The following is a 27,672-nucleotide window of genomic DNA, read 5'->3' as shown; positions in this document are numbered from 1 at the left end:
AAAAAAAAAAAAAAATCTGATAATCGGGATGATCAGATGCCTTTAACAGTAAACAAAATAATTCATCCAGGCATTGCCAGCTCACAAGACTTCCCATGATACTCCTGACAGGAGCTGCCTCACCAGGAGTAAAGCTGGCCTGGAATCTGCCCCACGAAGGAGACAGACAGCTGAACTGCCCAGTGCGAGTGTCAGTAGTGGGTTAAGGCCTATGGCAAGGTGGGTCTGCTGGGGCACTTTCTACTCTTTGCTGTGTTGGGGAAGAAAAGAATTAGCTGAGAAGGAACTGGAGGGATGTTGTAATAAAGGAACTTAAATACTGAAGTCCCAAGTCTGGGACATGGGTGAAAAGACCGGGCTAGATTAAGGCTATGCCAAGTTAAAAATCACAGTCAGGTAGTTCGGAGCTGGCAGGCAAGGCGGAGCTAAGGAAGCCGGGCTGAAGATGAGATGGGGATAAAGACCCAGGTTAGGGAGCCCTTGTCCTGAAGGAAACAGTTCTCAGAGACAACTTTAGAGGTGCCAGCAGTGAAGGCGAATCGTCCAGAGCCTAGGGAGTTTATCACAGGCCTCGAGGTAGGCACGAAGGGTTTCTTTGCTTCCTCGGTGCCTCTGCCCCAGAGATGGGTGAAAACAGGAGTGGGGCAGGTGGTTAGAATAGTCTCTTCTGGCTTTGCCGGGAGGGGCTGGTCTCGGCGCACTCAACCGCCAGTGTCCGTTGCTGCTGCTGCTAAGTCGCTTCAATCGCGTCCAACTCTGTGCGACCCCACAGACGGCAGCCCACCAGGCTCCGCCGTCCCTGGGATTCTCCAGGCAAGAACACTGGAATGGAATTCCTTCTCCAATGCGTGAAAGTGAAAAGTGAAAGTGAAGTCGCTCAGTCCTGTCCGACTCTTAGCGACCCCATGAACTACAGCCTACCAGGCTCCTCTGTCCATGGGATTTTCCAGGCAAGAGTACTGAAGTGGGGTGCCATTGCCCTCTCCAGCCAGTGTCCGTTAGACCCCAGCAATTCCAGTAAGGGAGGCCAAGCCCTTCTCCTCCCTTCTAGCCCTCGGGTGCCCCAGGCTGCTCATCCAAAGGGCGCTATACTACTGGGGGTCCGAGCAAGGATTCTGGATGCCCAGAGCGGCGTTCCTGCCTAAAGGCGCCCAGGCTGCCACTGCTGCCGCAGTCGCCGCCGCAGCCCCGGGCACGCAACACAAACCGCAGGATGCCTTCCTGGGACCAGCGGTCGGAAACCAGGTTATCCCCTTCCGCCGGTAGTCGGAAGTGCCTGCGACTCGAAGCAGGAGGACTTCCGGTGTGTCTGCGGGGTAGCTGGGGATCACCATGGCGGCCTCCTTGGCCGGGAAGAAGATCGTGTTTGTCACTGGGAACGCCAAAAAGCTGGAGGAGGTGATGGGAGGGTGGCGACTAGGAGGCGGTGAAAGGGTAGCGTGTGGCCAGGCTGGTTCGGGAGAAGGCGGAAGGGGCTTCCAGGAGGAGCGAAGCAAGCGGGTGGAGCAGCGGACGCGGAACGAAGAGTCGGACTGGGAGGGATGGGTTGGATCTGTAACCCGGTAGTGCCGCGCGGACTGGGACCCGCACGTGTGCGGAGTGGGGGCGACCCGGGGTTGTGCTCAATAAAATAAGGGCCTTGACAAATCCGGGCACAGGAGTTGTGGGCTGAGGGGTTTCGGGAGCTAAATGGTGGGGTCCTTAGCACTTGTCCCCAAGGTCACCTCTTAAGCTGGATCCCAAACCAGGACTTCGACACCCCTCTGGAGTTGATCCAAACACCGCTGCTGGCCTGGGGTTGTCAGGGACCGGACAGGGTGTGGAGCCAGGCATCCAAGCCGAGCCGTCCACGCCCCACTACAGTCCAGAATGTGGTCCCCAGTCTCCCAGCCTCTTTCTGCCATTTTTGAAATGGGGATAATGCAAGAGCTCTGTTTCACAGAGCAAAGGAGAGGTGTGAGAGAGGCAGTGGATCAAAGTTCTTGTCTACCGGGACTTTGTGGCTAGCTGTAAGGATTCTGGGGGTTGATGGAACCTCTTTGGCTGCAAATAGTAAAGAGACACAGATAGCTTATGTAAATCACCAGGTGACTATTGTGGGAATACAATAGTGTGCTGTTCCACGGGACTTAAGGAGTCTTTCTCAGGGGTCCCTGGAGAGGGGTTTATTTGTCCTTCTAGTTCTCCCTGGATGCTCATCGCTTTTCATTTTGAGGTCTTTTCTGCATTTCCCCTCCTGGTGGAGGAGGCAGTGAGTCTTCTGCCAGACATCAGCTCTGATTGGCCTTGCTTGGATCAAAGGTTTGTCCCTGCTCAGTCAGCCATGGCCAGGGAGATGGGTCATGTGTGGGGAATCATGATGACATCCACTCGATATTTGAGGCAGACCAGTGGGGTGCAGTCATTAGCGGCCCCTTCATTTATCTACAGTACAAGGACTGATGGCACGTCTGTGCCATTTCAGAGTGGCCTTCTCAGAAGTCGGAGCCCTGGGCTGAGAAGAGGTTTGGGATCCTAAGGCCAGATCAGTCAGACAGGCAGTACTACCCTGAACAGAGCCCCATGCAAAATGGTAGCTTCCAGCTCCCAAGCCTATCTCTACTTCTGGTTGAGAATGTGGCCCTCCCACATTTAAAGAGGCAAGAGGGAATTCCCTGTGGGTCCAGTGGCTAGGATTCAAGAGATCCCACAAGTCACATGGCATGGCCAAAAAAAAAAAAAAAAAACCAGACTGGAGTGGCCAGAGGAGGCTCACTGGAGAAGATGGACTTGAAGTTGGCCTAAAATAAGAGTTTTAACTTGTTATCCCATTGGCAGAATGATGATGCCTATGGACCCTTTCTCAGGAAAATATTTTTAAATGTACAAAATAAAATACATGAGATTACCAAGGAAATCAAGCGATTCCCTGGTGGCTCAGCAGTAAAGAATCCTCCTGCAAAGCAGTAGATGTGGGTTCAATCCCTGGGTTGGGAAGATTCCCCTGGAGAAAAGGGGATATTCTGGGAAATCCCACAGATGGAGGAGTCGGGCAGGCTGCAGTCCATGGGATTGCAAATAGACAGACATGACTTAGTGACAAAATCACCACCACAAAGGAAATCAGTTCTATTGATTTCCAATTCTCAAAATATAAATATCTGTGATCTAGTTACATATTTTTTGTTCATTAAATAATTGAATCTATCATTTTGTGTTATTATCAATTTAATAATAGTGAAGGTTGTAACTGGTATTTTGAGATTATCTGCTAGAACTGTAAAGGGATATGACAACATCTTTGATTTTAATAGATTTAAATGTCACAGGAACTGCTGATGCTATTTGTTTTCTGTATACACAATTGAAAGAGATGCTAAATTTCAGCTCAGGGTTAGTGAAAATAGAGAGGTATTTTTTTTCCTATCCAAGTTCTGGGTAGATCCTCTTGAATTCCAGGTAACCCCTGATAGAAAATTCCTGGCCTAAACGATAGGTTCTGGGAGCGTTAAGAAGGGAAGAGGGTGTTCTAGGTGGTGGTTAGCATGAACAGAGACCTGAAGTAGGAGGGAGGGATCAGAGAATGAGAAGACGAGGGAGCTGACCTGCTGGGGTGGGACCCTGAGGGCTAGAGTTGAGGCTCATGGACCTGACTTTGAACTTTAGGGAACTGACAGGAGAGTTACCTGATGAGAAAGGTGGGTGACAGCTTGTGCAGTAATGGGGAATCATTAAATGGTGACAAATGTTCTTTCATTTTGGAACAGGTCATTCAGATTCTAGGAGATAAATTTCCGTGCACTTTGGTGGCGCAGAAAATTGACCGTATGTCTCTGTTTAGTTTTATTTTTAAAAGATGATTCAATTTCTCTAACTCCCTGTGACCTGACTATGTGTCTGTTTCCCTCACAAGTGCCAGAGTACCAAGGAGAGCCTGATGAGATTTCCATTCGGAAGTGTCAGGAGGCAGCTCGCCAGGTGCTTGCTCCATTTGTGTCCTGTACTTGCTCTTCTTGTCCTGGTGGCTCCTGGGGTCTATGCCTGCTGGGGATGGGTGGAGAATATGGTGGGCACAGTTTATGATGACTTGAAGGACCTTTCCATGTCTAATCAGGCTGGAGTCAGTTAATAGTTATATGTTGCCTTCCTTTCTCAACCTTAACTGTGTAGTATCCCCCTAAGATGACCACACACACACACACAGTTTTCTCTTCCCAGGTCTCTGGTGCATTCATTCCATCCCCTGCATTCTCCCCATACATATCCACCCTGCACTCACATCTCTCTGGAGCTGAGAAACAGCACTTTGTAAAAGTCAGGCTGCTTGAATATAATCCCACCTTTCCTGTCATTGTACAAGCTTTACAACCCGCTGAGGCTTTGTTGTTCCTGTCTCTCAAACAGATAAGAAGATAAGAGATAAGAGAAGAGATTAGCCCAGGGTCTGCTGCTGCTGTTGCACATCCCCGCTAGCTGTGGGTCTGGCCCTGGCCTGGGTGGCCTGAGAATTCAGAGCAGAGGTGGGGCCTGCTGGTGGGCACGGGTCTCAGGGCTGGATGTCCTTATGCTGCAGGTGCAGGGCCCTGTACTGGTGGAGGACACCTGTCTGTGCTTCAACGCCCTTGGGGGCCTCCCTGGCCCCTACATGTGAGTGCTCTCCCACCCCTTTTCGGGGCCCTGGCCGCAAAACCACCTTCAGTTGATTGGTTACTTGATATTGCAGGTCATTCACTGTCTTGGTGTCAACACGAGTATGTCAGATTATTGAGGAAGGATTAGGGATGGGGGAGAGGCATGCCTTTCTTTTGTTAAGTGTGAGAATGTGATTGTGTAAGTTGAGATGGGCAAGGGGAACTCACCCATTGGAGAGGTAATCCTTGGGCAGGTCAGTTTCAGGAAAGAGGAAATAAGGAAGTTGAGATCTGCAGATGGATTTCCTTAAATCTATCCAGTGTCCTGGACCCCGCTCAGGCTTCCCAGGTGGTACTAGTGGTAAAGAACCTCCTGCCAGTGCAGGAGACTCAGGAGATGTGGGTTTGATCCCTGGGTCAGGAAGATCCCCTGGAGAAGGAAATGGCACCCACTCCTAGATTCTTGCCTGGAAAATTCCATGCATAGAGGAGCCTGGTGGGTGACAGTCCATGAGGTCCCAAAAAATCGGACATGACTGAGCCTGGGCACACACACACACGGGGTACAGGTACCTCAGTTTGTTGGGTTTTGGTTAAGTAAACAGTTGATCTGTGAACAACTTGGGGTTAACCTGCGTATAACTTACAGTTGGCCTTCCATATCCGTGGATTCAGCCATGTATTACTGTAGTATTGACTATTGAACAATATCCACATGTGAGTGAACTTTGGCAGTTGAAATCATGTAGTTCAAGGGTTAACTGTATCTTTAACTTTAGGATTGCTCATTTGTTTGCCAATGCAGTAGCACCCCTACATATGCTCTGTAATCTTACCAGCACTGTTCCATGACTTTTTAGTACTTTAGTGGGTGAGTTGGAAATGTTATCACATGCAATTTTAATTTGCATTTCCCTAATTAGCAGTGAGGTTTAGTCCTTCATTGGTTTATTGATTCTTCTGTGCATTGCCTGTTTGTCTCCATCTCCTTTTTCCTGTTGGATTATTTCTCTTCATTTTGAGTTGAGACATTCTTTATCTTTTCTCCTTGACTGTCTCAGAGCTTTAATTCCTGGGGGATGCAGCCTGGAAAGAAGGTGGTAGGAACACCCATCTATTTGTGGTATCTGTCTCACCTTTATTTCTCTTGCAGAAAGTGGTTTCTGGAGAAGTTAAAGCCTGAAGGTATTATTCCCATTTGTCTTTTTCGATGTGCTTGGAATTAAGAAATCTGTGGGTTCTAAGGGAGGAGCTCCAGCTAGTAATAAGGAGTCTCAGGTTCTGTCCCCTTTGAGGCCTCTATTCACTTCAGTTTCCCCATCTATAATCTACGGCTCACACTTTCCCTGTAATCCTAGCTCCAGGGAGCACTGAGATGTGGGAGGAGTAGATGGGGGGGTGTGGTGGTGGTGAGAGCTTTGAGATTGAGGGGCAAAGGGAGATTCTGGCTCTGAGAGGATTGGCCCCACCACTTGCTGTCGTTGCCTCAGCAGGAGGTGGAGAGGGGGACACCCTGCTTCTCTTCCTGGTCCCAGCACCATACCCTGGAACCCACAGTAGTAGAATAAGGGACCCTACATCCCCATCACCCAGCTTCCTGGGTTATCAGCACAGGGCCTATTTGGTGAAGTGTATAACTCCCCTCCCCCAACTGGGCCCCTTGGGTGGGGAGTTGGCCTTGGGACTTGGCAGCATAGAGTGTGCTGAGCCCTCACTGCACCTTCCCTCAGGTCTCTACCAGCTCCTGGAGGGGTTCCAAGACAAGTCTGCCTATGCACTCTGCACATTCGCATTCAGCACTGGGGACCCGAATGAGCCCATACGCCTCTTCAAGGGCCGGACAATGGTATGTGCTCGTGCTTGTTCCCCTGCATGCCACCAGAGGGCGCTGTGACCCCCCCAGTGATGCTATCTGGTGGGATGGTCACACCCCTAGGTACCACAGCTCGAAATGTTGTCAGTCCTAAAACTTGTTGCCCCCTGAGTCTGATGTTTGGAAACGTACATGGCTCACAGCTTTTGGAGCCTGGTATACCCAGAGCTGTACACTGTATGCTCTCCTGAGAAGCAGATGTGGGAACTAAAGATGACAACAACTAGAGCTACATGTGCAGTTCAGACTTCTCCAAGCTTGAATCTCCTTATCACACTGCTGTGAAACAGCTTGCCTTGAACATCTCACAGCCTTTCCAAGTTTTTATGTTCATATAGAATCTTCCTCTTCCCCCAGCTCATTCCTTTCAAAGGTGCCCTTCAGTGTCTCTAGGCTTACCGATCAGACCATAGATTCAGCTGCTTCTCTCAGTCCAAACCACCGTCTGTGCTGGGCTTCCCGCCCCACCCCAGCCCATTCATTCCCTCCCTGTGGCAGGGTTTACCTTCAGACACATCACTTCTCTACTTTGTCCTCTCTGCTCAGGATAAAATCCAGAGTCTGACTGTAGCCCATATAGCCCTACACCAGTGGCTCCATCTAAGTTGTGTCTGATGCTTTTGTGACCCCATAGACTGTAGCCCATCAGGCTCTGTCCATGGGTTTTTCCAGACGAGATTACTGGAGTGTGTTGCCATTTCCTCTTCAGGGAATCTTCCCGATCCAGGGTTCATACCCATATCTCCTGCATTGGCAAGCAGATTCTTTACCACTAAGCCATCAGGGAAGCCTCCCTGATGAGATGTTCAGTTCTTATGGTAAAAAAACAGGTTTCAGAAATTATCATCTTCACCATTAAGTGTACAGTAGTGTACCCTATTGTACAAAAGATCTCTAGAAATTTCTCATCTTGCAAAATTGAAACTATGCCCATTGAATAACAGTCCACCTTCCTCTCGTCTGGGCTTCCCTAGTGGCTCAGACAGTAAAGAATCTGCCTGCAATGCAGGAGACCTGGGTTCAATCCCTGGGTTGGGAAGATCCCCCTGGAGAAAGGAACGGCAACCCACTCCAGTATCTTGCTTGGAGAATCCCATGGACAGAGGAGCCTGGCAGAATACAGTCTGTGGGGTTGCAAAGAGTTGGACATGACTGAGTGACTTTTAACTTCATTTCACTTCACTTCACTTCCTCTCTTCTCCCCAGCACCTGGTAAGCACCATTCTACCTCTGTTTCTAAGTTCAGCTACCTCAGACACATATAAGTGGAGTCCTGCAGTGTTTGTTTTTGTGTGACTGTCTTATTTCACTTAGCATAATGTCTTCATCTCATCCATGTTGTAGCATGTGACAGGATCTCCTTTTTTAAGGCTGAATAATATTCCATTGTATGTATGTACCACTTTATTTACAGGCATATCTTGTTTTATTGAGCTTTGAAGATACTGTGTATTTACAAATTGAAAGTTTGTGGCAACCCTGTACTATCAGATGATGGCTAGCATTTTTTAGCAATAAAGTGTTTTTAAATTAAGATATTTATGTTTTTTATTTTCCCTTCATGGATCACAGCCTAGTTGTGGTGAAGGGGCTTGTGTAACTCAATGAATCTATGAGTCTGGGGCCACCCAAGACAGACAGGTCATAGTGAAGAGTTCTGACAAATCGTGATTCACTAGAGGAGGAAATGGCAATCCGCTTCAGTATTCTTGCCGCAAGAACCCCATGAACAGTATGAAAAGGCAAAAAGATAATGACACCAGAAGATGAGCCCCCCTCAGGTCAGAAAATATCCAATGTGGTACTGGAATGAGAAGGTTAGATAACATCTCAGGCTCGATGGACATGAATTTGAGCAAATTCTGGGAGATAGTGGAGGGCAGAGGAGCCTGGTGTGCTGCAGTCCACAGGGTCGCAAAGAGTCAGACATGGCTTAGTGCCTGAACAACAAAGACAAGCATTGTTTTTTTTTTTTTTTCTCCTTCCCCCGCCCCACTCTGCCGACAAGCATTGTTTTTAAGACATAATGCTATTGCATACTTTTATATGCAGTAGGAAACCAGAACATTCATGTCACTTGGTTTATTGTGATTAATTGCTCTATTACAGTGGTCGGGAACTGAACCCACAATCTCTCTGAGGTTTGCCTATACTTGTTGATGAACACTTGAATGGCTTCCACATTTTCGATTATAATGCTGCTGTGAACATGGGTGTGCAAATATCTCTTCAACATCCCATTTTCAGTTCTTTTGGATCTATATCCACAAATGGGATTACTAGATTGTATTGCCTGGTGAAATTTTTTGACGTTGATTATAGTGGTCTTCTACTCTCACAGAAATATTCTCTCAGAAATCAAAAGTTTGACCAACCACAGGCTCAGTTTCCTGCCCTGTGACTGAGCAGCTGCTATGCTGCTGACTGGGCCCGATCACGGCCACCGCCGCCATTCCCTGTTGTCTCCCCAGCTGTGGCTTTGTTGTTTTTGTCCTTTGTTTTTGTGCTTTATTGTTTGCCAGCCCTTACTTTAAATGAGGTAGCCTTGTTTCTTCTTGTCCTGTTCTCACCCATGCTCTCTAAACCCCAGCCACATAGTCCTTTCAGCAGGGTGTGTGCTAGGCCCTTCTCCATCTCAGGACCTTGGCACAGCTCTGTCCTCCACCTAGAATGTCCTACCCTCGCCTTTATGTGGTCAGAGTGTCCCATCTTCACTCAGGCCTTCCCTGAGCTCCCCAGCCTGTTATTCTTGAGCCCAGCTCCCAGTTTGTGCCCTCTGATGATTTGGTAATCATTCATTTGTTTACTGGTGCAGTGCTTGTTTTGCTGAAGAGATCCATTCTGTGAAGGCAAGGCTAAGGCTTTCTTTGATCCCAGTGCTAAAAACACTGCCTGCCTTGATAAGGTATTCAAAAAACATTTGTCGCATGGGTGAAGTTCAGAGTGATTCAGTAACTGGCCTCGGTCACACAGTTCCCCATTAGCAAAAGCAGAATTTGCGTTTGGTCTAAAGGACTTGGAATTTATGTGGCTAATTCCCATCCTCTACTACCTCCCTTGTATTTTTAATGTGTTTGTTTTTTTTTTTAACTCCCAAAGTAACCCGATATCTCATGACACTTGTTCTCTTTGTAAAATTTTCCTTTTGGAATTTGCCTATTACAGCCAATACTTATTGAGCTATTTTTGAGTTGAACATTGTGCTATTGTGTTATTTGTTAGAGCCATCTTTGTATTTTGGTAAGTGTAGTAACAGTAGGAGATACAGGGTTTGTCGGCAAAGTTTAGGACCCTCAAACTTCCACTTAGGGGAAAATGTTTTCTGTTAATTTTTCTTTTTTTTTTTTTCTGTTAATTTTTCAAAATTGACTTTTCCTCAGTGAGGTCACAGTTTGTCAAAACTTTGGAGAGGGAGGCTGGTCCCAGGGGTATCAGTGGCCTGATCAAGCATGTGGTTCCTCCCTGTCTGTGGGGAGCGAGCTCTCCTGCTCTGCATTTTTTGTGTGTTCAGCAATCATTTGCCGGCACCGTGGACCCCTTGAAATAATATGAGTGACTAGGGTTTAACCGAATTCATTAACTAAACTAAACTGTGCATAGTTTAGTGCACAGTGCATCTCCACGTCCAGTGACATAGCTATGCCCCCTTTTCTTTGGCAGGGCCGGATTGTGGTGCCCCGTGGCTGCCGGGACTTTGGCTGGGACCCCTGCTTTCAGCCTGATGGATATGAGCAGACGTAAGGAGCCCCAGTTATTTCCAGGGGTGTGGGGTCGGATGGCCGTGGTCTGGGTTGGGCCAATGCCCAACCCAGGTGCAGGCATGCGGACACGGGCGGGGGCAGGCTCTGAGGTGCCTTTCCAGTTGAAGGCAGCTCTGCTGGGGGTGGATGCAAGGAATCTGAGTGACACAGTCCACAGCTGGGAGGCAGCTGGGTGTAGCTTGAAGTCCTGGGTTCTCGGGCTCAGCTCACCGCAGAGCAGCTATGTAGCTTCCCCTCTCTGACTTGGGCTTGTCAGCTTCGCGATGGATGGATGATTATCTGACCCTCATCTAGTTTGGAAAAATGTTAACAGCTGGGCACCACATTAACGAACGCCCACTTCCCGCCCTCCCCCCCCCCACCCCCTTGCCAGGTGTTCTCAGTATTTCAGGCTAGCCCCCACTTGTTTACATGGGACACGTTGGCCATTATTGGGAATCGGATTTGTCAAGCTGGAGGGACCCTTCAGGAGCGTGGCCTGAGGCCTTACAACAGGACTGAGGACAACATGAAACATCGCTTCAGTGACACAAATGTTCTGTAGCTGCACTGTGTGATCCAGTAGATGTTAGCCACATGTGGTTGTAGAGCATTTGTAATGTGGTTAGAGCAACTGAGGAACAGAATTTATTTTTATTCAATTGTAATTGGTTTAAATTTAAATGGCCACATACTGGTGACCACTGTATTGGAGGGCAAAGATGTGAAAGTAACAACTGGAGTATGGGATTCTCAGCTCATTGGAGTCCTGACATGGGTGGCAGGTTACTGGCTGGCTGTTCAAGGCCCACTTCCCCTGCCCACCTGCCCGCCCCGCAGTGCCCTGGAGAAAATTGCTGTGTTTGCTCTGTTAGGCCCCACTGCTTCCTGTCAACAGATGACAAAGGTAATCAAACATGCAGCTCATCCCCCTGTCCCCAGCTTCCTTTTAATGACTTTTGGACACACTAGAACAAATTTAGTATCCTTCCACACAGATTAATATGGATTTCTACCTACAGTGGAATTTAAGACTCTTTGATTTTTAAAAAATTAACTCTGGCTGCCAGGAGCTGGTGGCCCTGCTACCTTTTACTAGGGACTCTGAGCTTTGGGCTCCAGGATGCGGTAAGGTGTACACACCCTCCCCGAATCTGGGCTCCCTCTTCTCTGAGCTGTTATTGTCACCCTGTAGGTATGCAGAGATGCCCAAGGCTGAGAAGAACACCATTTCCCATCGCTTCCGGGCCCTGCTTGAGTTGCAAGAATACTTTAGCAGCTTGACTCCTGGGGCCGGTGATGACCACTCTGGCTGGGGATCTGGAGAGGGGTAGCCTGAAACCACCTCTATCAGGCAGGCACCTGTCCAAGTATTTCCTTCAGGATTACCACTTTCTGGCGGTGTTACCCAGCTGTCAGGAGCAGCTGACTCTGTTTGGAGAGACTTTGGCCAAAGGACAACACCATCCTCTTGCCCTTGTGGATTCAGTGGTCTCTTATGCCCTCCAGGCCTGGAATCCTGAAAGGACCTTGGGTGTTAATGCTTCAAAGGGTTAACGGTTTGGGGAAGAACCATACAAACAGCCTTCAATGTTTTTTAAATGCAGCAAATAAAAATTCCAGAAGGTACTTTCTTCCATAATAAATTGGGCATAGCTGCTTTGAAACCTCCCCAGGCAGGCATCTGTCTTCTGAGACCCTTTAGGCAGAAGCAGGAAACCTCTCAGGGTCAGGAAAGAGGGCTGAGGGGTGGGATGGCCAGATGAGGGCAGAGCTGTGTTGAGGCTGTTTGTGTACCATTGCTAGCTGGAATATTCTGTCTTCCCCTTTTGTCTTTCAAGTCTCAGATCACGCGTTGAACTTCTCCATGCGAAATCCACTCCGCCACTCAGCTGGCCTCTGTTGTGTTTGCCATCTGGGTTGTGGGGCAGGCAGTGTGGGGTGGTGAGTGCTTTTTCTTTATGCTGGTGTACATTAGAGCAGCTACAGTGCTGGTTTATGATTGTAACTCCAGATTCATTTTTGTGGCAGGGATGGGGGATGGAGTACTTGACCCCGTTGGGTTGATATGTCATAGTTCAGCCTGGGGGACCAACTAAGGGCCCGACTCAGCTGCCCCAGACCCTTACTGTGCCCTGGTGAAGCCATTCCCTGGGGGGATTTCAGAGGGCTGGAGTGGCTCCCTTGTTTTCTGCAGGTGTTACCTTGGTAAAGAGGAGCTGCCCAACCCCAAGGACAGTCAGAAAAGCCTGTTGTGTGTAGTAGCTTGGGGGGTAGGGGTCCTCAGTGCTGGTGTGTCACTCCCAGGCCTAAGCTTTGTCCCCTCCCATCACTGTTCCTCAGTCCTGGCAGCTTGGCCTGGGGCCTGGATTTAATGTTTGCTTCCCTAGACTGTGGCAACAGGTATGGGTGAGGACAGGACCTCATCCCTTTGCTCCTCTGCTGCCTGCGAAGCCCAGCTGGGTGTTTCCTCGGAAAGTGCCAGTGGCCATGCCCAGCCTCCTCTGAGTTGTCTCCTTGGCGTAGGTGGTATGTGGCTGGGACTCAGATGGGGGGGGGGTGCCTGCCTTCTTACCTGGTGATCCTGGACATGGCCCTACCTGGAGGGAACACCCAGGCTACTGGGGAGGGGCCCCATAGAAGGGTCACCTGCTGTTATGTGAGTAGGTGGCTCCGTGGCACTTGGAGCAGGGCACCTCTCTCTTTCTGGTCCCTAGCTGCTTCCTCATAGACTTCTGTCCTGGGTGCACAGTACACTTTCTGACCCCCTCTTTAAACTTAGCTACCCATCCTGCAGGCTCCCCTGGTGGCTCAGACGGTAAAAAATTCACCTGCAATGCTTGAGACCTGAGTTTGGTCCCTGGGTTGGGAAGATCCCCTGGGAAAAGAGAATGGCAGTCCACTCTGGTATTCTTGCCTGGAGAATTCCATGGACAGAGGAGCCTGGTGGGCTACAGTCCATGGGGTCGCAAAGAGTCGGACAGACTTAGTGACTACCACTTTTACTTTGACCCATCCTGCAAGCAGCATGGTGACTGCCTGTCCCACCCCACCAGCCACCTTTCACTGGCCTCGAGCCTTCTTCTTGGGGCCCTCGCACGTGCTGTTCCTGGAACACTTTCCCTGCAGGTTCCTGGCAACACGGCAGTACAAGGGCCTCCTGGATCTTCCACACTTCCCTGTTGGGGTGCTCTGCGGAGCTGGAAGCAACAACCCTCAGGGGGCGCTCAACAGTCAGTCCCTTTCATCCCTCTTCCCCTGGGAGGGTCTCTTCCTCCCTAGAGTCCTCGGGTGGCCTTCAAAGGCTGGGGCAGGGCAGCATGGATGGAGGTGGCATGTAGAAGCATAGAAACAGAAGCTTTATTCTCTAATGTGCATCCAGGAAGTTCCTTACACAATCAAGGAAATGGTTTCTCTTTCAGCCACCTCACACTCTTTATCAAAAGAAAATCCGTCCTGCTTAGTCCCACCCTGGGCAGAAGCTGCCCTGAGCAGCCTTCTGGACCCAAAGCAAAGGGCTAGTGGGGAGAGGAGCAGACACATCCCTCAGAGCTCCCTGAGTGCCCAGGCACCCTCGGCCACTTGGGACAGCTGTGAGGGGGTGCAGCACAGAGCAGCATTCCCGGATGCCCACACACAGCTACACAGCCAGCCTGGGAAGACCTGGAGAAATGGGCAAATGGGGTGCGGCCAGGACCTGCTAGTCAGAACATCAGTGCTCAGCATCCATGGCATCCAAGTACTTGGCTTCAATGATTTGGGGCAGCACCTTGTAGCTGCGGGGAGGAGGAACAGGCAGGAAGATAAGCATTGGGGCAGGGAGGAATAGGCAGAGAGCAGCCATTCTAGCCCACCCTCTCCCGCCCCGCTGAGTCCTTTCTGCCTGCTGTCCACCCTCCGTACCGAATGGGGATCATGGCAATCATGATGAGGGGAAAGACCATCTTCATGTAGAGCAGTGGGCTCATGCCAAAGGCACAGAGCAGCAGCAGCTGCAGGACCTGCAGGCCTGTGAAGTAGTGGATCTTCCTCTGGGGCACCCTCCGGATGTAGTGGGTGGGTGGGTATGACGTCTGTGGGTGGCAGGGACCAGGTGTGGGCAGGTCTGGAGCCAGATCCCCCACCCCGGCCCCCACTCTCAGGGCCACTCACCTGGTCCTTGAGCAGCAGCTCCAGACGTTGAAACAGCTGGTTGCCGTCGATGGAGGTGAGCGCGAGGTAGAGGAAGAGGCCGTAGAGCACAGGCTTGGGGATCCACTGTAGTGGGAAGGGCAGCAGCAGGAGGGAGAAGCCCACCAGGATGCTGGTGCCCAGGGAGGTCAGCCGTGTCTCCTTCACGTTCACAATCCTGTGAGGGTCCAGTGCATCGAGTCACTCTGGCCTGGTCCACGGGGCTGTGTCCATCCCAGGTCACATGCTTACCAGGCTCTGTCACTTCTGGGCCCTTGTCCCCCAAGCCAGTATCCCTCCTCAAGTCCCATGTGGCCCAGGGCTGCCCCCCACCTCAGGGCCCTTGTGACTCTGGCCTCACATCTCGAGGGGCCCTCTCCACACTCACGTCTCGTAAATGTGCCCGTTCTCTACATGCTCCTCCACCAAAGCCAGTGCTCGCACATGCAGCAGGGAGTGGGGGTAGGCAGCATGGATCCAGGGCAGCCCAAACAGAGACAACCCAGTATTGATGATGGCGATGAGCAGGAGGTCCCAGTGGTAGGCAGTGCCCTTTACCAGCCTGCAGCGGGCAGGGTCACATATGGCCAGAGCCCTCTTGGCCCCTGGAAGGTTGGGCACATGCTCACCCCTCCATCCCCAGCCCTGCAAACCTGTTCTGTGGGGAGTTAGCCAAGGCAGCCACCAGGTTCTGCTCTATGAAGAAGAGCATGGAGAGGAGGAAGCCGAGGCCCATGGCGCTGCTGATGGCCACCGGGGATAGCAAGTGCATCTCGGCTATCTCGAACAGGTTCTCACTCGGGCTGTAGCGAAACTTGACCACTGCAGTAGGGTACAGGCCCCTGCTCAAGCTTGCATCCCCCACAGAGCAACCCACCCCATTCCCCCCCCACGGCTGGTCTAACTTACTCTTAATCTCCTGAAAGCCGTAGGAAGAGATGAGGGAGAAGGTAAGCACCGAAATGGGCAAGGCACAGTCTGACAGGATCTCACGCATGTAGGGGTGCAGGTAGGGGCTACGGAGGCAGGTGAGTGTCAGTGTGGCCTAGGGGCTTGTGTCCCCCTCACCCAGGGGGCACCCCTCACCTCTTCTTCAACTGGTAGAGGGTATAGCTCAGCCAGAGTGTGCCCAGCATGATAAGGAGGCTGAGCACAGCCGTGTCCCGGGCCAGGGGCTCGGCGTCCTGGCTGCCCGTTGTAGTTAGCTCCGGTGGGCTAGTCAGGAAGCTGGTGTTGAGGGCAGTGTGGAGGCTACTGTTGAGGCCCAGCAGGTTCACCAAGGACTCCTCCTCTTTGAAGAGTCTAGTGTCATGGCCATAGTAGTACTTCTGGAAGACTATGGGTACAGACCATCAGAATTCAGTCATCTGGGCTCTGGGAGCCTGGGCCTAGCAACTTCCTCCTAGATGTGGGCGGAAGGAGCCCTGAGGGGAGAAAGGGATTCTGGGCGGAAGAGGAGAGAGCTGGCCTTCTGTCAGCCAGGATTCCTCAACCTGTCTGTCTACCCAGCACCTCACACCCTGCCCTTTGTCCATTTCTGACAGCGAATCCTGCCTGGCCCAGGGCCTCTGATGCTGCCTAAGGCAGCTCTGTCACCTGCTGATTGCTGCGCGTTGTCAGTCATGGCTCCCATAGCACCCTGGACCGTGGAAGCAGCCTTAGCTTGCATGCTTCTTGGCTGCCTTGCCACAGTCTGTACCCCCATCTCAACTCAGCTTCCCCTGCAGCAGGTGGCCACTGGCTGTATAATACTCACTTTTGACCATGCCCTTGATAGCATCTAGAACGAACGTGATAGAAATGAACAAGGCAATGATCTCCTCTGTTGACCTGCCAGCAGAAGGTATGTCTCGTAAGATGGGGTAAATTGTAGAGGGTGGGTTTCCCCAAGCCTCGGCATGGCTCCTACCTCCTGCGTGAAGAGGGCCAGGGCCCCAAGCTTCCCCCTTGGGGTAGTGATATGGTGGGGGCACCCCCTCTTATCTGGGGTTACAGGGCCTTGGAGGGTGGCATGGAAGCTGACCCACATCCCTGGCCTTGGTCTCCCTCCTGCTTGAAAGTCCCAGAAGCTTAGGGAAGGCTCTGTTACCTCTTGAAAAGACTCATGACCAGGCTGAGGTTGAAGAGGGCATAAAGTGTGAGGAAGAAACTGTTCCACAGGCCTGTCCATGCATAGAAGGTACTGAAGTTCAGATTATAGTCATCACAGATGCCACGGATCACTGCGGGCAGCAGGACAGGAGTGAGCAGTCAGGGCCAGGTTGGGGCAGGGACCCCAGGAACCACCTTCCCACTCTCACCCCCCATTGCACCATTGATGTAGAGGGCCAGGGGTGCAGTTGTCAGCAGCACCACCAGCGGCTGCCCAGAGAAGAGTGCATACAAGAGGCTTCCAATGCTCTGCCCGGCCACGGTCTTCTGCACATCTGAGGAAGTGAGGTGGTCAGGGAGGCACCGTGGCGCTGGACTGCCCCCCGCCCCCCCCAGCACTCCCTGCTAGCCTCCAACCCCTCACCGATGACCCCTTTTGTGTTCTCATCATTGAGGGACCCAAAAGCAATCGTGGGCAGAAGGCAGGCGAAGTAGAGGAACAGGGTGGTGGTGATGTATTTGCCCACAGCCTTGTTTTTCCCGATGATGCCTAGGAAAGGGAGACGGGATGGAGGGTGTGTTGGGGAGGCAGGCCAGGCCAGGGGCCTGAGGTACAGGCCAACCTCTGAGAGGGTCATGGGACACTTACCATCAGTGAAGTCCAGTGGGTACACGGGGAACCTGCGGGCGATGTCCTCCTGGATGCCCTTCCCCATGGGGAGAAAGTCCTTCTGCTGTGGGGGCTGGGAAAAGGACATGCCCATCAGCCCTGTGTCCTTGCCCTGGGCTGCCCACCCAGGCCATGTCTGCCCTGCACCTGTGGGTGTCTGACGAGGCAGATGGAGCTCGTGCTGTAGTCCATGCTGATACTCGGACAGTGGCTCATTACGGTGAGCAGCTGTCTCTGTTGGACCAGGGCCTCTTTGAATTCCTCCTCTGTGTGGGTCTTCAGGAGCTTCTGGCGGAAGGTGATGTCTAACAACATGGTGGCAAATGTACGTCCCACCTCTGTGGCAGTCTTGGTGCTTTTCTGGGGATGGGGTAAGAGAATCACATCTGTAGCCACTGTAGAGTGGAGGGCACCCTCCCCAGCCCTGGCCACTCTCCCCATGATCCAGGTGGAGTCCCCCAACATTCACACATAGCGGATCCTGCCACGATTGCCACCAGATCAGCAGACCACTAGACTACCACTGACCTAGTATTTTTCTTACAGTCTCAGGTTAAATCTGTGTAATTGTGGATAATGAAATACTGATGATGGAAAAAAATGTTTGCTCAACTGCTTTTCACCTGGGGCATTTGCACTGTTTGCTGCTTTATCTGATTTTCAGAGGGGTTCCAGGCCATCTAGCCTTATCCCTCTCGCTTGGCCAAGGTCAGCCCTGTCTGTGAACTCTGTGTCCAGCCTCCACCACAGCAACCTCTCACCTCGACCACTTTGGCCCCTGGGAGCGGTATCCACCCCTCTGGGTTGCCCAAAGCTGTGTCCCAGGCCTGCACCTGCACCCACTGCTTTCTGGTAGCTTTAGAACAGGCCTGTTCTCCCGAGGAGGAGCCAGGTATCAGGCTGGCTGGCATATCTCAAGGTGCCAGGCTAGCCACTCAGCCCTAGGGATTCTGCTCTTTCCAACTGTTCTGGCCACCTTGTCAGCTGTTACTCCTCTGACCCAAGAGGTGCCTGCTGCCCTAAATGCTCTTTGTTCCCGGCACAATAACATCTAGAGAGATTCACTGTGTCTGTGATCCCATTAGCACCTCTTTGCATAGAGAAAGCCTGGGGAGGGGCCATCTGAAGCTCTGAGTCTACACCAGAGGCAGGGGCAGAATCATCAAAAAGCCTAATTAAGCATTAAGGCCCTTCCCAAGCCTGGAGGGGGATCCTTGCCATTTTCTACTCAAGATTTTTAAATCCTCTCCCATAAAAGAAGATTCCCCAAATTGTATGGCTCAGCCCCCACAAAAGTGAGATAATCTGCCCCTGGCCAGGGGATAAACAGCCCAGGAAAGAGTGGGACTCTTTGGTCAACAAATCACGGTCAGCCGATTAGAAGAGTCAGCATCGTGCAGGCCAAAGAAAGGCCCCTGTGTTTGAACAGTAATACTTTTAAGGAGTATCTCTTTTCAGTCAGGAAGGAAATATAATCTTTTGGGCAACTTCTGGGGAAATCAGGGCTTAATGAGGACGTAGCAAGTATTCTTCAGACAAACCCAGGGATGAACAGACAGGGTGGGAATATGGCCTTCAGAGGCCGATTCTGTAGGCCGCCTGCAGTGGGAGAGATGCCCCCAAGGAGAGGGCAGGGTAACCTGGTACCCTCTTTCCCAGGAAACAGAGCCACCTGAAACCCTTCCTCACCATCTTGGGTGGGGCCAGCACCAGGATGACAAACCGCACCTCACAGGAATTCTGCCCCCAGTTCTGCGGGCGGACCAGGCGGCTGATGCACACGTGTCGCCTCAGCAGGGCCTTGGAGGTACAGCTGGTGGGACAGGGAGGGCACACGGCACATGGCTGCTACCCTTGGGAGCTGGGGCTCCACCCCCGCCACCCAGAACTCCCAACCATGACCCCAGTGACCTCTGTTAAGGAGGAAAAAAGACCCGATGGGATGAATTCCTCACTCCCCCCAGACTGAGCAGGCCAGCCTTCACAGGGTTACTGGATGCCTGTCTCTGAGGTGACGTGGGGAGGCCAACATGGTGGCCTGGCAACTCACAGGATGCAGATCCATGACTGCTGGTATTGTACCCCTGTTACTGTGGCAGTGACCCCTTGGATGGTGTCCGACAGCAGGTGAACTGCTAACAAAGTGGAGAGTCAGATGGTCCACTTCCCTGACCTCCCGCCCAGGCCAAGAGACAGCCCTTACCTTTACCCTCCATGGGAGCCCCTGCGTCAGTGAAGAGCATGGCCGTGAGCAGGTCCAGGTTGCAGTCTGGCTCGCTGTTGTAGGGGTCTTGGGCTAAGCGGCACAGCATAGCCCGCAGCACGTCATCCAGGGAGGTGGCTGTTTCATTCAGGATGATTCTGGCCCGTGCCAGGAAGCCATCTAAGTCCCGCTGTGCACGGATCTCTTCCTCAAAGTTCTTTAACTTCAGGTACTGTGGGGACCCCGTGCACAGAACCACACAGGCCCATAAATAAGACCCTCTGTCCTTCCCTGGACCCCTCCGCTGTGACTGTCCCTGGCTGACACCCCCTTCCCAGAGAGAAGGCCAGTGTGGTCAGCCCCAGGCTGATATGAGCTCTCTCAGGGAAGTGACCACCTCCATCCCCAGCTAGTGGCCTGGAACCAAATGTTTCCCATCCAGCCGACGGGCCGCTCACCTTGCGGGAGGTGTGTAGGAGCCCGTAGCCGCCAGGTGATTCACTCTCTGCTAGAGGAAAGCGGGAGGGCTCAGGGTGCTGCCCCAGCCCTTCAGGTCTCCGTGGTGAAGTGTGGCCGCATCTGTTCAGTCCCCAGTCCCATGCATGCCCCCCCAACCTGTCCCTGCCACAACCCCCATACCAGACTGGGTAGGCTGCACCTCGAGGTTGACGTTGACAAAAAAGCGGATGCTCTCGCCAGACACAATGGAGGAGTTGACGGTGTCGAAGGCCTCATCCCTCAGGCTCTCCTCACGGGTTTCAGAGGCATCATCTGTGTCACACTTGAGGTAGCCTGGAGCCCCAACCACCACCAAGAGAGACCCCCCCAAGAGGGCCTGGCTGTCAGTGCTACACATGGGAGAGAGGGATTCTGAGCCAAAGGAGCAGGGCCCCTGGGCTGTCCTACTGGGTGCAGTCTTGGTGAGCGGTGAGGGTGGCCTCTAGCGGCCGGGAAGGAAGCCCTGGCTCAGGTAGGCCCAATATCTGGTCCTGGCCCAGCCCGAGTATAGCAGCCAGCTGGCACCCCCTACCCAACAGTTTTCTCGAACATTCTTCAGCTGTGGGAACCATGTACGGTTCTGTGCCATGCCTATCCTTTAGCTAGAGAAAGACATGTTCATTCCACAAACACTGGGCCAGGTACATGGTACAATGACACAGTTGAGCCTGCCTGGCCACTGCCTTCCCAGAACCTCCAGGTTGTGGGACCTGGACCTGTCTGGCTCCCCAGGGAGGAGAGAGCTATTTGGCTTCTGGGGAGGGTTGCTCCCTCCTCAGAAGCAACCCAACGGAAGCCAGAGCCCTGCAGTATCCAGACCTCATTGTCACATGGAGGGTGTTGGGGGCAAAGCATTAAGGCCGAGAAGCCTCAGTGTGACATCAGACAAGGCCCAGGCAGCAAGAGAGCCAGAGAAATAGAGCAAGGGACAGAGAGGGGACAGGACCCCAGAAGGAGGCCTCATCTCAGGCCTTGGGACCCCAGAGCACAGAGCCTGCTGCCCCTTCCTTTTGGTCTGCCTCTCAGTTCCTGCAACTGCCCCACAGCATAGGCTCCCTCGTATAGGAAGCCGCCTTGCTGACATGCTGCCCTGAGTCCTGCTGGGGCTTCTCGCTGCCTCTGGGCCAACAGCCTGAGCCAGCCTTGCTGCTCCAGTCCAGATCCCTGGTCCCTCAGGCCCAGTCCCACCACCACCTCAATCTCTTACTCCTCAGGCCAAGTGGCCAGCACCCCAGACGGGCCAGCTCCTGTCCTGTAAGCTGAGGGCTTCCCTCCCCGGAGGGCCTTCTTCAAGGCTCAACAGAACCTTCCTCCTCTGGCAAGTCCCCCGAGGGCCCTCCCTGCCTTACTCTTGGCTCATCTGGCCCCTCTTCCTCACTATGTCCTGTGGGTCCCCTGTGGGCCACCACTTGTGATTCTCCCAGGGCCCTTGTAGCTCAGATCCCACAAACACCTAAAAACACCCATGTGGGGACAGGGAAGGGTCAGTAGCACGCCTCCACCTGCCAGGCAGTGACTCACCCTGACTCACTTCCACTCTCATCTGCTGGTTTCCTCTTTACATCCCAGGCCCTGTTCCCCCGGTATCCTGTGCTCAGCCTGGGCTCTTTCTGGGTAGGAAGCACTAGGCCTCCCCTATCAACACCCTCATGGACTTGTGACCCCTAGCTCCAGGTCTGCACTGCACCCAGAGCCCAGAGAAGAACTATTAAGTCAAAAGACATCCTTCTCCTACTTGTCATGGAGCTCATGTCCATGAAAAACACCTTCCTCCCCAGTTCTAGATCTGCTTTGCTTAGACTGCTTGGTTCCCCAGCCCCAACCTGTCCCAGCCTCTACCACCCCCACCAGCACTGTCTGTTTCCCAGAATGTCCCTCACACTGCCCCACTTCTCCCCTATCCTGAGCTCAACCTAGGACCTACCCAATAGATACCACCAGTTCACGGCAAGGCTCCTGGGACTTGCCCACCAGCAGCCTGGTACATGCAGTCATCATGCCTTGGGAACCCTATATAGAACACACTGCCACTCTGTCCAGGCACTGTCCCACTAAATGATGGTCAGGCCACTTCCCGAACCTGGGCACAGGAGCATGTAGCCACCCCAGAGATATGGGGAGGGAGAGAGCTAGGCTGGTGCAAGCAGGGAAAATTGAGGTGCAGAGACTGCAATTCTTTAGAGGGACAGTGGCAGCCCCTCCCTCACAGGGCCGGGCAGGATCTTAGGAATGTGGGCATATACAACATTTGGCCTAAAACCTGGTCAGATAACCAGAGCATTGTTAACAGCAAACCATGACATATCAGATGGTCTACAGAGCCCAGGATGGGGAGCAGCTCGCTCTCCCAGGACCCCAGGACCACCAGAGACCTGCCAGTATCCAGGGCAGTGTCAGCTGCCTCTCTGACCACACCACAACCTCCTGGAGGTAGAATCCAAAGGCATCCCAGCACCAGCAGAGGACCATGATTACAGGTGGATGGACTAGGTCCCCTAAAGTCTTTTGACCAAGAAGCTCTCTACAAACACCCACACCTGAAAGGTACACACCTGCATCCTCAAAGTATCCATTCTGCGACATGACAGAAGAGTTTTCTGTAAGGCAAACCAAAGAATTGTCACCAGCTCCATGCGTCAGTTCTGGACAGCCTCTCCTGCACATCTGCTGCCCACCCCTCACCAACCCCTGCTGAGTCTTTCTTACCCTTCCCAGAGACCCTGGGAGAAAAAGGAGCAGGGGACAGCACTAGCCAGGGGCCCCTTGAGGAGCTAGAGGAAGCCACTTCCTGTTATTCTTCAACCCATCTGCTAAGGGCTTGCCCAGGTGGGAGAGGAGGGAGGTGGGGAGGTGTTCTCAGCATGTTTTCTCCAGGAATAATTAACAGTACCCCGTGAAGGAAGGAAGGACACGCTAGTTGCAGAAATCTGAAGGGAGGAGACCTGTCTGGCCACCTTCCCTGCAGAAGACAGCCTCCCTCTCTCAAGCCTTCCGTGCAAAGTCCGGGAACCGGGCGGGGGCTCTTCTCCCAGCACATCTCTTCGGTTCTCACTCTCACGTCGGTCCCTGGCGCTATCCAGACCCATCACGTGCAGTCGCCCCTAACCTCCCGCGCCAGGGGTCACAGTGGGTGACCTGAGGCAACGACCTCCTTCCCTCAGCACCACCCACTTTCCGGGCCTCCTGGGAGGCGGAGCCGTTGGTCCTCTTGGGAGACGGCGCGGGGGCGGGGTGGGGCGTGCGCGCTCTTTGCGCCGAGCCCCGGATGGATGCTCCACGCTGTTTGTGTCGCTCTGTTCAAGGAAGGAAGCGACAGGAGCGGCCGCGTGCACGAGAGGAAAGAGCCTCCGACTCGGAGACCGTGGGGGTCGGGGGGAGGGGTCGTGCAGAATGCGGACTGTCTCCCGGGGCAGAAGCCCCGGCGGTATGCAGAAGGGAGACGCGGGGGCAGTAAACCTAGCAGCAGAGGCGCAGGGGTGGACAGAGGACGAGGGTGACGAGGGTATGGAAGGGTGGGGATGGTGCACACCCTACTCCCGTGCCGCACGATTCAAGTGCACGTAAACAGTACACCCCCGTGCCGGCCCTCAGGTGTCAGAGCGGCGACCGAGAGACTGCCGTGGCCGCACAGGGGACAGACAGTCAGAGAACCAGGGACCCCTAAGAGTAGGCAGGCTGCCGCGCAGCGCCGAAGGTGTCGGGTAGAATATAAAATGAGGCTTTCCAGGGGCGGGGGGTGACGCCCGCCTGCGAAGACCCTGGAGTTCGAGGTGCTGGGGACCCCACAACTCCGCCCCGCTATTTGCAAGCCTTCCACCCTTCCCCCGGCTATCTCGTAGGTTCAAAAACTGTTGTTTCAAAACGGCGTTAAGCGCGCCGTGCCCACGAAGTCGTCCTGTGCTTCCCCCAACCACCCATGTACCCACCTGGATTCCCACTCCCTAGAGGCCGAACTCACCCCGGGAACCCCCGCCCCGGCTGGGAAGCCCCCAAGACCCTCTCGCCCACTACGCCGGGGACCGGGGCAGGCCGGCCGCGTTCGCGTTCCTCCCAGCGCCTCGACGGCTCCGCTTCCCAGCCCAGCACGGCTCTGCGACGGAGACCGGACGGCCTTCCCGCCGCGGGCACCTGCCGCATGGATGGAGATGGAACGCGCACCTGGTGCCCGCGGCCACAGCCCAGCGGTCAGCCGCAGAACCGCTGCACACCCGCGCGCACGCCACGGGTCCACACCCGGGGCTTCGGGACCCCTACCTCGCAGTCTTCTACAGGCCGGCGGCGGGAGCCGGCGACACACCCCCGGGGCGCGCCTGGGTCCTAATGCCGCGCCGCCGGTCCTCCCTGGCGCCGGAGGCCGTGCGGCGTGGACCAGGGTCCCGCCCGCCCGCCCGCCCCGCGCCCTCACCCGTACTCCTTTTCACCCCGGGTGGGTTGCTCCCGGGAGCCCGCGGCCACTTAGAACGCGTAGACTGGGCTTCTTCGGGCCCTCGCGCCCGCCCAGGTGTCGCCCGGTTAGGGGCTGAGCAGGGATGCTGTTTCTGCGAAGAAGCACGGTGAGCTGAGAGACCCTCGCAGTTGAGATGGTGCGGCGGGTCCGGGTGGGGCCTCCCTCGTCTCGACTTTAAGTACTAGGCCCGTCCCCTCCTCTCGGCAGGGGGCCGCCGCTGGGCCCAGCCCACCCGGGCCCCGCCCCCTCCATTCAACCTGGCCTCTCAAGCAGCAAATCCTCTTACTCCTCCTCCGGGAAGCGCACCTAGACTTTCTACACCGGCCGGTGCGCGTTCTCTGGGCTACGCCCTGGCAGCCGGAACCCGCCGCCCTCCCGACTCGGCGGCGTCGGGTTTGCTGGCAAAGCCCTTCACGGTTTCGCTCCTGGTCTCGTTGAATCCTCGGCTCTCTCTTTGGTCAAGGTCTTGACTTGCAGCTTTTTCCCTTCCCAAGATGGCCCCGCCGCCCAGTTTTCTTTCCCAGACACGAGGAAGCTCAGCCCTGGGTCGCGCCTTCTCCGGCACCTGGTCCTCCTTGTGTAGTATGTCGTGGAGGTAGGGTGCGCGCGCGTGCTTGTGTAGGGAGGCGGTGGTGCTCGCGCCCGGGCAAATCCACCCCTCCTGAAGAACTCTTGGTCTGACCTTCCGCGGCTTCTCATCAAATGATTCTGCGGCTCTCGGGCCCCGGATTGACCCAGGAACTCTCCCCACAACGGACTGCTAACCTCCCATCCCCTCCACACTGGCTGCTAGCCCGAGGAAGAGCCTTGATTCCCTCTTCTCACCTCCTGCTGGCATGGAGTTCAGCCTCTGTCCCCCAGACACGGAAGAGGGCGGGCGAAGCAACCAGAAGATGACCCCACGTATACCAGGGGGCTGCCCTGTGGCCCCCAGGAGTTCCTGGTGCGTTGGGGAAGCCCCATGCATAGATTGGGTGAGGCTGACCTGGTTTCCCCTCCCCAGCGAGGTAAGAGAGCATTAGGAGCAAAGCTATGAGGTGCCCCCCTTGGCAGATGAAGGCCTGGGGGTCAGGATGGCCCTGAGCACTCCCTACTATTGCAGAAGATGCTGTAGAAGAGATCTATGGCACTCAGACCGCGACTGGCTCGGGGCTGGCCACATGCTTCTCTGGTTGTGGTGAGCAGCCTAGGCAGAGACTCGAGATCATCCCTACTCTGGGGTACCTTCTCCACTCAGCCATGGGACTTTCTCTAGATGCCGTTTAGCTACACTGCAGCCCACTGCACAGTCTCCCACAGCCCCAGGATTAGGGGATGGAGATTTGAGGGGGGCTGACGACAGGCAGGCTGATTGTCAGGGAGGAGAGCTCCATGTGGGAGGTGCAGGGGCTGGACCCCTGAAAAGCCACTTGTTTTGCCCTCAGCCCCTCTCATCTCAGAATGCCTAGGCTTCTACATCTACTGCTCCATGTCACCAGCAGCCCCCAAACACCTGGACCTTCCAACCCAGCTGTTCTAGGAAGCAAACTTAGAATGTAGGGGCCACCTCTCATCCCCTCCTGCAGCCTCCTCCCTCATCTGAGACCTCACCACTGAGATCACTGAGGAAACAGGAGCCCCCAGTCAAGATCTCCCCCAGGGGCCTATGGACCGGACTCTCACAGACGCTGACACAGACCGCTTCTGACCCCTTCTCTACCATATCCTCCTGTGCTCTGCCCTTGTGGTTTCCATTCCCCTGGTTGTCCTGGAGAGAGCTGCTGGCTCCCCCGCACCCCTGCTGCAAAGCCAGAAGCTGTTTCCTTTAGTCTTCCCAGCCACCACCTGTCCACTGCGGATCAGGTCTCCCTCCTCTCCTCTCCCCTCACCTCTGTGCCCCATTGGGTCCTTACACAGGTAGTTTAGGGACTCTGACATAAACACACACATTCCTTCTCATTCCCATCCTTGAGGTCTCAGACTTCACTGCGCTGTGGACACAACCTTGAGTTCTGAGTTCCACAAGGCGCTTAATGGCTTTCTGAAGTATTTCAACTGAGTTTTCTCCTTTAGCCACTATAATTTTTTAAAATTTATTTTTGGCTGCGCTGGGTCTTCCTTGCTATGCGGGCTTTTCTCTAGTTGTAGAGAGTGGGGGCTACTCTCTAGTTGTGGTGCACAGGCTTCTCATTGTGGTGACTTCTCGTTGTGGAGCACAGGCTCTAGGGTGCGTGGGCTTCAGTAATTGTGGCACTGGGCTTACTTGCTCTGTGGCATGTGAGATCTTCTCAGATCAGAGATTAAACCCATGTCTCAAAAAAAAAAAAAAACAAAAAACCAAAAACAAACCATGTCTCCTGCATTGACAGGCAGATTCTTTACCACTGAGTCACTAGGTAATCCCTTCTCTCCTCACCTCCTTGGACCTAGGCGTGTTGGCCAGCTCTGGATCTTTCCCTGGATCCATGATGCCTATTACTGAGCTCCTGGCTTGAACATGACATAGCCTTCTTCCCCTCTGTCCCCAATCTGGATGGCAAATTGGGAATTCAAGTGAAATTCAGGCAAAATAGTGCTCCTGAGTCCACTATTCACCACCATCTACCTGGCTGCGCTGGACCCGGGAGTCTCCCCTACTCATCCACAGATCCATGAGTAAGTTCTGTTAGGTTTACCTTCAAAATAGAGCTCAGTTCTGCCATTTGCACACCATCCGTCATCTGGCCCTCTCACTTGCCCCCACCCACCATCCATTCTCTGCCTCCAGTGGGTTCTCATGGCATTTAGGAAATAAATAAAAGCAAACACTCTGCTATGGCCCAGGGGAGCAGGGGTGTGGGTTAGGGAGTGCTGTACAAGCTGGCACCTGCCTGTTTCCCATCTCATCCCAGACTCCTGCTCTCATTTCAGTTCAGTTGCTCGGTCGTGTTTGACTCTTTGTGACCCCGTGGACTGCAGTACACCAGGCTTCCCTGTCCATCACCAACTCCTGGAGCTTGCTCAAACTCATGTCCATCAAGTCCATCAAGTCGGACGGTGATGCCATCCAACCATCTCATCCTCTGTCGTCCCCTTCTCCTCTCAGGAGGGCACTGTTCCAGCCACATGGCTGCCAACAATTCCTCCAACACAACTGGCCCCTACCTGTCTCCAGGCCTGGAGAGTCTGAGTGTCTGGAAGATGTGTTGTGTCCACAGCTCTTATCATGGTTCAGTTCCTCCTTCAGCTCACATCATCTAAAGTTCATTCCTATGTCCTTCCACCACAGATCCTTATGACCCCTAACTGCAGCACACGCTTCTTTATTCTTCTTACTTTGCTGCCTGGTCCATCTTCCAGGCTAGACTGGGATCTCCTTGAGAGCAATTGTATGGTAATCTTTCATCAGCAA

At 53.6% G+C, this 27,672-nt stretch overlaps 2 protein-coding genes across 5 annotated transcripts; one reads left to right on the top strand and one right to left on the bottom strand.

Annotated features, from left to right (window-relative positions):
- The first annotated feature begins 1,036 nt into the window (after positions 1 to 1,036).
- Positions 1,037 to 27,672, top strand: ITPA (inosine triphosphatase). Of its 4 annotated transcripts, none has more exons than XM_061126719.1 (8): positions 1,266 to 1,398; positions 3,747 to 3,804; positions 3,893 to 3,957; positions 4,553 to 4,626; positions 5,764 to 5,795; positions 6,341 to 6,456; positions 10,144 to 10,220; positions 27,192 to 27,672. In XM_061126719.1, the coding sequence occupies exons 1-8, from the start codon at positions 1,333 to 1,335 to the stop codon at positions 27,319 to 27,321; spliced, it is 618 nt and encodes a 205-aa protein (XP_060982702.1). In that variant the 5' UTR covers positions 1,266 to 1,332; the 3' UTR covers positions 27,322 to 27,672. The 4 variants fall into 4 exon arrangements, with proteins under 4 accessions (XP_060982704.1, XP_060982702.1, XP_060982701.1 ...); XM_061126718.1 differs by lacking the exon at positions 27,192 to 27,672 and adding an exon at positions 11,419 to 12,103; XM_061126720.1 differs by lacking the exon at positions 27,192 to 27,672 and adding an exon at positions 10,618 to 11,410.
- On the bottom strand, positions 13,818 to 22,966 carry SLC4A11 (solute carrier family 4 member 11). Its single transcript, XM_061126717.1, has 20 exons — positions 22,746 to 22,966; positions 22,408 to 22,452; positions 19,997 to 20,149; positions 19,816 to 19,865; positions 19,358 to 19,589; positions 19,205 to 19,286; positions 18,844 to 18,967; positions 17,302 to 17,514; positions 17,134 to 17,227; positions 16,909 to 17,034; positions 16,706 to 16,819; positions 16,483 to 16,615; positions 16,150 to 16,223; positions 15,480 to 15,729; positions 15,303 to 15,409; positions 15,047 to 15,215; positions 14,782 to 14,955; positions 14,376 to 14,571; positions 14,127 to 14,296; positions 13,818 to 13,999 (listed from the first exon to the last, which is right to left on the bottom strand). The coding sequence occupies exons 1-20, from the start codon at positions 22,939 to 22,941 to the stop codon at positions 13,936 to 13,938; spliced, it is 2,766 nt and encodes a 921-aa protein (XP_060982700.1). The 5' UTR covers positions 22,942 to 22,966; the 3' UTR covers positions 13,818 to 13,935.

The sequence above is a fragment of the Dama dama genome, chromosome 23, assembly GCF_033118175.1.
Source record: "Dama dama isolate Ldn47 chromosome 23, ASM3311817v1, whole genome shotgun sequence".
NCBI classification, from domain to species: domain Eukaryota; kingdom Metazoa; phylum Chordata; class Mammalia; order Artiodactyla; family Cervidae; genus Dama; species Dama dama.
This window is presented reverse-complemented; position numbering and strand designations above follow the sequence as displayed.

Coding starts and splice junctions, on each gene's coding strand:
- ITPA (XM_061126718.1), top strand. CDS start 1,333: ATGGCGGCCTCCTTGGCCGGGAAGAAGATCGTGTTTGTCACTGGGAAC. Junction 3,805..3,892: donor GGTGGCGCAGAAAATTGACC/GTATGTCTCTGT, acceptor TTCCCTCACAAG/TGCCAGAGTACCAAGGAGAG. Junction 10,221..11,418: donor CCTGATGGATATGAGCAGAC/GTAAGGAGCCCC, acceptor GTCACCCTGTAG/GTATGCAGAGATGCCCAAGG.
- SLC4A11 (XM_061126717.1), bottom strand. CDS start 22,941: ATGGGTCTGGATAGCGCCAGGGACCGACGTGAGAGTGAGAACCGAAGA. Junction 19,287..19,357: donor GGCTCCCATGGAGGGTAAAG/GTAAGGGCTGTC, acceptor CTTTGTTAGCAG/TTCACCTGCTGTCGGACACC. Junction 17,515..18,843: donor TGCTGGCCCCACCCAAGATG/GTGAGGAAGGGT, acceptor CCCCATCCCCAG/AAAAGCACCAAGACTGCCAC.